Raw genomic sequence first — 10000 nt, forward strand, 5'->3', positions numbered from 1 at the left:
GATAGTTAAGATAGCTTTATGATTATGTTAGACTCACATGTCCAGACAGTGGAAGACTGAACTTCACTCTAAGCCTCTGATACTCTCACTCCTGAAGAGTTCACAATGGGGAGTTTTTATTGGTGCCTGCAGAAATAGCAAGCTTTTAAGACCCCTCCTCCTTCTGATTTGATATGACAGCTGTCTGTCAGTTTTTAGAAGATATGAACTGAAAAAGACATTCCTCATTCCAAGCTGTCACCAGAGAGAGAGAGCAGAGAGAACATAGTGGCCATCAGAGAACTAGACAGCAGTCAGGATGCCATCAATCAGAAAACTGCATGACCCAGACTCACACACAACCACCACATCATACAACCACCATGTCGCAAGTCATACAGCAGCACTGACCGTGTGAGGAGCATCTGACAGCTGCAAACAGCATGGAGATTATTATTAATACCATTATACACTCTGTGGGTGAGATCTATATGTTTTATACAGCATGGAGATTATTATTAATACCATTATACACTCTGTGGGTGAGATCTATATGTTTTATACAGCATGGAGATAATTATTAATACCATTATACATTCTGTGGGTGAGATGTGATGTGTCTGAACACTTGGCAGTTATTTTCTGAAACACTGCAAACACACCTGTAGCAGTTTTGACCATTTCTGCCATCAGTGGTATAGATTATTACGCCGTTATAGATTATTACACACTAATCATGTAATGCGTAAGTCTGTTTGTAGCATGTTTATTGTTGAATTGATGGATGGCTGATGGGTGTTCGGATCATGTTGCCAGAGATTATTATGCTCATAGATTATGAGATTATGGACAAAGCCATTTGGCCAGTGATGAGATGGTGAGATGTTACAGCAGCTGCAGCTGAATGTGAGCTGCTGAGATGTCATTCCCGGTTAGGACACAAGGTTTAACTGCATTTACTGTGGAACAGGAGACAAACCTAGACCACAGGAGAGCTGGTGTCCTTTTGCCTTATGCCTTGTTTATCTGTCATTCAGCCTGTCACTTACAGAGATCTGACACACTCACTGTGCTTGACTCTTTCTGCTGCTATAATCTACTAACCAGTACACTTTACATTGCTAACACCTCTCTCTCTCTCTCTCTTTCTCCACTAATCCTGCGTTACGTGTGTTTGTGTGTGTGCGTGTGTGTGTGTCTATGTGTGTGTGTGTGTGTGTGTGTGTGAATTCTTCTTTCGGTACAGTGATACGGCTGAAAACTCTCCCTCTGAGGAACATTCACCCTCTCACCAAAGCACTGACCACTAGAGGTACTTCTTCACCTCTCTTTCTCTCTCTCTCTCACACACACACACAGATTGTCTCTGTCTCTCTCCCTCTTTCTCTCTCTCACTCTCTCTCTCTCTCTCTGCATGCCCTTTCTTTCCCCCTCTCACTCTCTCTTTCTCTCTGTCTCTCTCTCTCTTTCTCCCTCTTGCTCTCTCACACTGTCTCTCTCTCTCTCTCTCTCTCTGTGAATGAGTGGTCCTGTATGGCCTGGGTTGTGTCTTTGGCTGTGGTTAGATGTCCAGAATTTAGCAGAATATCTATACAGGGCACACTGTGATCTCAACCATAAAATCTCTCCAGATCTGACAACCCCCCCTTCTGTGTCTGTGTGTGTGTGTGTGTGTGTCTGTGTGTCTGTGTGTGTGTGTCTCTCTCTGTAGATCCTTCAGTGAGAGTTTCTTTCTGAGCAGTCCTCTATGCTCTGAGCTGGCTGACGTGCAGTGGTATGGACATGAGAAGGCCAAACCAGGGACACTCGTCTGAACCTATCCCTCCATCTGTCCATCCCTCCATCTCTCCCTGAGACTTCTCCAGGCAGGTGTGATGGAGAGCTGGACCTCAGCTGGAGTCTGCGTTCCTTTGCCCCGCCCTCTCTCTCCCTGTCTGTGTGCATATCCGCTGGGGCAGTGTTCCTAGGACTCCGCAGGTCAAACTGAACTCAACCCTGAGCCCTGCTGCCCAATGTCACACCCTATGAACTTTGACCCAGTTAGCTGCCAGCCAATCACTCTGTATGCACAAACCGTCACTGTCCAATCCGCCGCTCGAGTGTTGTGAGAAGTGTGGCTTCTGAAACCTGAAGGTGTGTGTGTGTGTGTGTGTGTATGTGTGTGTGTGTGTTATGATCAGTAACACTTCACACACTCTTACTTTGCAAATGTGTGCAAATATGCACAGATCATTAACGCTTTGGATTGTGTTCTGTCATGGACACATACCCACACACACACACACACACAAAGACAGACTACTTTCCCATCTTGTTTTGTGGAGATGTGTGTATCCACTGTTTCTGTCCAGGCATACGTGTTGCATTACTAGCCCCGCCCTCTGTCTCAGATCCCTCCTCCTATTGGACCAGAGCATACAGGAGGCCCCGTTCCCTTATTTGTGGATTTTTTTTTTGTTTTGTTTTGTTTTGTAAGAAATATATAAAAAATATACACAAACATATATATTGCAGAAGATGAACACCCCTCCAATATTTTTAGGCTATAGTCCTTACAAACCCAGGACTGTAAGGGATACAAGCGTCAAGAAGTGTCAAACAGACAAATGGAGAACAAGTCTCATGATTTGCCCCTCTGCCAAAGAGCTGCTCATCTGCTGGAGAAGTTTTCAGAAGAAGAGATGGGAGCAGGCCCACAGCACAGAACCATCCCCTTTGTCTCTCCACGTAATAAAGAACCTGACCAGAGAGGGATGAGAGACACTCTCTCTCTCTCTCTCTCTCTCTCTCTCTCTCTCTCTCTCTCTGTCTCTCTCTCTCTCTGTCTGTCTTTCTTCTGCTGCCCTGAGAGTTGGCCAGCATTTCATGCATCTGTGAAGGTCTCTCCACACCAGGCATCACAATGAAAACTATAGATACAATGGAGAAAGACCATTCCTTCATTCACTTACATGACAAAACAGATACTGACCAACGATTAACAAAGTTTCATTTTAACCTTCAAAATGTTAGTTGGTGTTTTTTTTTTTGGTTTTGTTTTTTTTGGTCAGTTCTTTCAATTTTACACTTAGCTAGTAAACTAAGCCGCCTGAACCGTTGAGACAACTATGCTGTGTGTTCTTAGAAACTGTTTTAGATTTTACAGTTTCCATTGTTCTGCTCTGTGTGGGAAAACCTGCTGTCGGTGCTTTGGGAAGAACCTCGGAGGCAAACCCACATATGTGAAAATGTTTTTCTGGGGTAAGGGGAGGGAGTATGGGTTTAGTCTGTATGTGTTGTCTGTCATTGATCTTCAAACACTTCACTTTTTGCTGGTCCAGATGATCATTTAGTGAATTTAAAGTCCAGACTAGCTGGAGTGCGGCTGGACATTTCCCTGACATTAGCTGTAAAACTGTATGATCCTTAGCTGGGAGTAAACAAAGATTAGCTGGAGGTTAGCTTAGCATTAGCATGACGCTAGCATGTAGCGTTAGTGCTATCATGTGCCGCTCGCTCTCTCAGGCAGTAACCTTTTACCGTGACAACCACTCTGCCTGTCACCATGGTGCTCTGAGCCTGTACTGTACACAGAAGAACTACAAGTCCCACAATATACTGCTGTGAGCCTATAAATATTTAATTCATCTGTCGCACTGACAGGCCTGAAAGACTACAGAGCCCACTGAATGCCACCTTCACTACCCACAGTCCCGGTTCTCCTCATGTCCTCTGATCCTTTTGCCTTTAATAGGGGTATTATGACTTAGTCCTTTATGTGAATGCTAAGTCTTACAGATGGAGCACAGTACAGCCGTATTATTATTATTATTATTATTATTGTTATTGTTATTGTTATGATGATGATGATGATGATGATTACCATGCCGCTGCAGGCAGGTGCAGGTCAGTGGTGACTGCCGGCCGTAGTGAAGGCAGAGCGGCTCTGCTCAGAGTGGAGACGTGTGTTAAAGCACAGACTGGACAGGTGTACAGTCTACCCAGTCCTACAGGATACTCTACCACTAACACCACTTACTCTCCAAGCATTTTCCCTCTCTGGGATCCTGCTGGGCAGAGTGGCTCTCTGCCCTCTTCTCACGCACTGAGTGGTGCTTTTCTAAGCAGAAACAGGACAGTAGAAAGGTATGGAGTGTAGAGCTTGTGTCAGGGCTCAGATGGGGTGTGGCCGCGGTCAGAGAAACTTAGACACAACCACTGGTGCCCGATATCCCCTGTCTGCGGCTCTACAGGGGAACACAGCAAGCCATAAACCTGACTAAAACAACTTTTATAAGATAAATCTTCGTGACAGACTTACCCTGCTCAGCACACACACACACACACAAACAAACACACAACCAAACACACAACCAAACAAAAGGAGACACCTGAAGACCTCTAAAGCACACTTTTTTTCCTTTACAGAGTGAAAAGAATACCTACCTAATTTTAAAGCTACTGTAGATGCCAGCAGTAGTCAGTTTCTCTGTGTGTGTGTGTGTGTGTGTGTGAGTGATAAAAAGACATATGTTCCTAAAAACATAGGCCTGTTTTTAACCTTGTTGTTTTACTGCCTTTGAGACCACCCTGTTCCAGAGGACACACGCCCCTAACCCTTTTCCACACCCCGAAACGGATGAGGTTATTTTAATATACCAGTGATAGTTGTGTTAATAACCAGATGACTCTTCTGTTAATATTTCACATTATAACTGCAAGGAATATACACACTCTCTCTATGTATTGCATTAGACTCTGTCTCAGTGCAGGTCTGGGGGTTGTTCTGAGCCTCAACACAGAAACCCTGAACTTCTCCACGCATGCCTAACACTAATTATAATATTCAAATCAAATACTAAACCAAGACACGACACAACCCCACCTCCATGAACAAATACCCCGGCCATCGCCATGGTGCCCCGAGACATGACACAACCCCACCTCCATGAACAAATACCCCGGCCATCGCCATGGTGCCCTGAGACATGACACAACCCCACCTCCATGAACAAATACCCCGGCCATCGCCATGGTGCCCCGAGACATGACACAACCCCACCTCCATGAACAAATACCCCGGCCATCGCCATGGTGCCCTGAGACATGACACAACCCCACCTCCATGAACAAATACCCCGGTCACCATGGTGCCCCGCCCCTTTCTTCTCAAGAATGGGTAATCCACTCCCCTCATCTCTGTGTTTCTCCCCATTCATAATCTCTCCATCCGTAATCAGTAACAGCAAATGATATTAAGCTTTTGATAGTGAATTAAATGAACTAACACATATATCAGCATTTATGTGGAGGACTTTGGTAACCTGTGAGGGTTATTTTAAAACAAGAGAGAGAACAATGTCCATTAACATTTTGAAAGAAAACAGTATTTTTTCTGATGCTTATTTATTTTTGAATTTTTCTTTTTCTGTTCAGACATAGTTCCAACCCTTCCCGGTGCTAAAGGAGGTACAGTCACTGCTTCGGTTCTTAGCTGTAGACTTTTTTCCTAAATGTTGTCAATAGTTTTACTACCAATGTGTGTAAAATGAAGGATGTTAGTTTGTCAAACTGTGTAAAAGTCACATTCCTTCAGTTTGAGTAAGAGCAGAGCTGGATTCAAGAGTGTATGAGAGCGTTCATTTCAACCGTAATCACACACGCATTAAAAAAAAACGACATTTAAAACCATGGAACGGTGTTGTTGAGGGAAAGTAATGTGGAATTGTTTGGGGAGGTATTAAAAAAAAATAACCGAATTCCACAGTTAATTTATTCTTTTGTTTTTCTATTAAGAATTTGTATAGTAACATTTTTCAGAAACCGTGTTGTTGGCGAACTGATACAGAATTTTCCAGAAGAGAAACGTGGTGGTTCTTGAGATTATGAAAAATAAATTATTGCCGAATGTTCTGAAAAAAAAAAAAAAACGTGACATCTGGTTATTGCTTTCCTGGCTGTGTCCTGGCTCTTACTGCTGTCAACTCCTCTGTTTTTCTGGGCTGTACAAAAAGCATTAATGAAGAGTTATCCAGTGAACATTCACCTTCAATAATTTCATTTAAACTGTTGCACGTAACATCTGATTGGAAGTAAAATAATGTTGACAGTTTTTTTTTTTCTTGAAACACTTTCGAAAGGTATCACTGAAATGACACCACTTATAAATATTAATGAGTATGGTGCTCATGAATATGCACCGAGATGTGGGTACAGTTGTCATGGTGACAGTCAATCAGACAAGCCTTGAGGGGTCTGAGATCTCATTTTAATCCCCCATGCTTCATTAACATAATTGTTGCTGATCATATCAAAGGACCAAAGTAACGGTGGAATACCAAACAGAGTAACCATTACCATCACAGGAACTGGCAGGAAATGGCTCTTCACATGGTCACAGTGATAGTGAATGAACCGGCAGGAAATGGCTCTTCACACGGTCACGGTGATAGTGAATGAACCGGCAGGAAATGGCTCTTCACACGGTCACGGTGATAGTGAATGACTGAGCATAACACAGAGGAGCTCTGATATTCCTCCTGCTATTGTCTGTGGAGCAGTTTTCAAACACTGCTCCCTTTAAACGCAGCATTTAAACATGTGTTTACACACACAGGGTCAGTATGTGAAGCACGCACACAATCACACATATAACTCTTTCCTTATTTCAGAATGCCACCTGGTGATGACATCATAGTAATACTCTCTTCCCATTTTGTGTGTGTGTGTGTGTGTGTGTGTGTGTGTGTGTGTGTGTGATTTCTGCAGCTGTTGAGCAGAGATGCTGCCAAAACGTACAGCCTCAGTCATACTGGAAAAGAAATAAAGTACATCCACAGAGCAGACACACACACACACACACACCCATACACACACACACACATTTACACACGCACGCGCGTGCACACACACATGCAAACACACGTGCGCGCACACACACACAAACTCACATACATAACTCTTTTTTTCCACTCTAACATAGGAAGCTGCCCCAGACTCCATCTCTCGCCCCACGGCCAACATCCCGTACACACACACACACACACTTCTCAAAGCATCCAGCTGTATGAGAGGACTCAGTGGGGCTGGATTAGGCAGAATCCTGAGTAACATGTAATGGTCTGGGACTGAACCAGTTCGGAGGGCTCCTCTTCTCTCAGCCAGGGGAAGAATAGAGAAGAGTCAGTGAAGACGTGTGGAGTCTTCAGAGGACATTCCAGGATGAGTGTTCGACTTCGGAATGTGCTGACTCAACACAATCTCTGCAAACAGCTTCCCGTCCATTTCTGAAAGAGAGAAATCCAGTCTGTCACTCTGTGTGTGTGTTTGGGGATCTTGTAACTTCCTCTGAAGGATGTTTGCGCTCCAGACAATGGCTTTGTGTTTCCCCCGGCAACAGCAGAACACGGGATATATAAACAGTGGAACGCTGGTGACTGTAAGACTACTTGCTCCCGTAGTATAGAGTTTGAAATGTTTACACAAATCTGTGTGTGTTTTTAGGGCATTTGAGTTCACTGTACCCTGTCCAGTGAGCGTGCACACTGTGAGAAACATCAGTAGACATGGAGGATGTTCCCAGTGTCTGTAGGGCAGAAACAACTGGAGAAGTGCGGCCTTGGCCAAGGAACATGGCTACGATAATTTAACTCACAGTCTGTCTGTCTGTGTGTGTAAGTGTGTGTGTGTGTGTGTGTTAACTCTTTATAAGTAGACTCACTCGGTGCCTGTGTGTTGCTAATCCTTTGTTCAGTCTGATTAAATGTACCCGCCCAGACACACACACACACACACACACACACACACACACACAGAGCCACACCCATTGCAGCCCATTCTTAACACAGCCCAACCCTCCTGGTACACCGTCACCGTGGTTACCCAGCAGGATCCGGAGTGTGCGTGCGAGCCACGTTTCGTTACGCTTTTCCACAGCAGCTGGGAACTTTTACTCCTGTGAGAACTCCTTTCTGCTCCAAAATGTGTGTGTGTGTTTTCTTGTCTCTCTCCAGAATTTGTGTGTGTGTGTTTTCTCTTCTCTCTCTGATAGGCTGCACTGGTGTGTTTGTGGCCCCCGGCTTCTCGTCACCACGGAAACTGTGCCCCATAGCAGAGCATAATGGGAGTCGGAGTCAGAGTGTCCCACTGAGAGATCTGCTACACCTCCCCACCCCACCGAGTGATCTGATACACCTCCCCACCCCACTGAGAGATCTGATACACCTCCCCACCCCACTGAGAGATCTGATACACCTCCCCACCCCACTGAGAGATCTGATACACCTCCCCACCTCACTGAGAGATCTGCTACACCTCCCCACCCCACTGAGAGATCTGCTACACCTCCCCACCCCACTGAGAGATCTGATACACCTCCCCACCCCACTGAGAGATCTGATACACCTCCCCACCCCACTGAGAGATCTGATACACCTCCCCACCCCACTGAGAGATCTGATACACCTCCCCACCTCACTGAGAGATCTGCTACACCTCCCTACCCCACTGACAGATCTGCTACACCTCCCTACCCCACTGACAGATCTGATACACCTCCCCACCCCACTGAGAGATCTGATACACCTCCCCACCTCACTGAGGTAGAGTGTCTGTGTGTGTGTGTGTGTGTGTGTGTGTGCGTGCGCAGGAAGTGTGAAGCTGTCCTAATTGACACGTGTAAAGGGTTTTGATGCAGGAGGGGCCTGCATGCTCAAGATGGCTGAGTGAGAAAGTTGAGTGTTGTTTGTGTTGATGCTGAAGATGCTGTCAGAGGAAGCAGGTCACATGGTTTGACGCATCACATCCTGCCCTGTGGTCCTTGGAGGGAAATGTCCAGAGACGGATAATGATCCACTGTTAGACTCACACAGGGTGACTCAGACCAGAGCATCCACACTGGGGGGAGAGGAGTGAGTGTGTGTGTGTGTGTGTGTGTGTTCTAGCAATCTTTGGCAATGCAATATACCATTCAGATGTGTTCCTTCTCCTTCACAGCCCTATGCTCACTCCCTCACTCACTCACACACTCACACTTACTCAGTCACTCTGTCAGTACGGCTCACACTGTCATGTAATAAGAACAGAACACACACACTGGTTTGGAATAACGTTATATTTCAAAAGACATCGCGTGATCTGAGGAGCTTGATCATATTTACATACATGACATGAATTTATTTACATAAGACATTGTTTATTTACAAACAGAGCTCCTGCATAGACAGAATGTCCATGTATATATATGTGTGTGTGTGTGTGTGTGTGTGTGTGTGTGCGCGTGCGCGTGTGTGTGCGCGCGTGTGTGTGTGCGTGTGTGTGCGCGCGCGTATGTGTGTGTGTGCGTGCGTGTCTTAGAGAGCGTTGTACTCCACACACTTTGAGGGGTCAGTGGAGAAGTGCTTCTGACAGATCGTCATTAACCTCTTCAGTCCCTGACAGGAGAGAGAACAACACGTCATATACATACATACACACACACACACACACACTCACTCACTCACTCACTCACACCTACACACTCAGCCCTGACCACACAGGAGAGAGAGAAACACACACATCAGACACACACACTCATATCTCTCTCACACACACATACACACACACACACACACACACACACACACTCACTCACACCTACACATATAGACCTGACCACACAGGAGAGAGAACAACATACATCAGACACACACACTCATATCTCTCTCACACACACATACACACACACACACACACACACACTCACTCACACCTACACATATAGACCTGACAACACAGGAGAGAGAAACACACACATCAGACACACACTCGAATCTAACACAAACACTGACCTATAGACAAAAGCACCCACAAAACATACAAACACATACACACACACACATATAGGAACACACACACACATACAGGAACACACACACAAATATACAGACACACACACACACACAGTCATATAAACATACAAACACACACATACACACAAAACTAACACACAAGATTTAGAAAACATTACAGACACACTCTCTAAAAGCCATAACTACTGGGTGAT

General features: G+C 45.2%; 2 protein-coding genes across 4 annotated transcripts in view; one reads left to right on the top strand and one right to left on the bottom strand.

Moving 5' to 3' along the window:
- frmd4a (FERM domain containing 4A) overlaps positions 1–2328 on the top strand; it is a 75842-nt gene extending 73514 nt beyond the window's left edge. The window contains exon 23 of the mRNA XM_030789980.1: positions 1691–2328. Coding sequence (XP_030645840.1) covers positions 1691–1793 — 103 coding nt within the window. The 3' untranslated portion in view covers positions 1794–2328. The remainder of the gene's footprint in view (positions 1–1690) is intronic.
- A 6939-nt stretch (positions 2329–9267) lies between these two features.
- The window catches only part of prpf18 (PRP18 pre-mRNA processing factor 18 homolog (yeast)), a 12117-nt gene continuing 11384 nt past the window's right edge, over positions 9268–10000 (bottom strand). For all 3 annotated transcript variants that reach the window (XM_030790429.1, XM_030790428.1, XM_030790430.1), the window contains exon 10: positions 9268–9389. In XM_030790429.1, the coding sequence (XP_030646289.1) occupies positions 9309–9389 (81 nt within the window). In that variant the 3' untranslated portion in view covers positions 9268–9308. The remainder of the gene's footprint in view (positions 9390–10000) is intronic.

This window comes from Chanos chanos, chromosome 13 (genome assembly GCF_902362185.1).
Source record: "Chanos chanos chromosome 13, fChaCha1.1, whole genome shotgun sequence".
Classification (NCBI taxonomy): domain Eukaryota; kingdom Metazoa; phylum Chordata; class Actinopteri; order Gonorynchiformes; family Chanidae; genus Chanos; species Chanos chanos.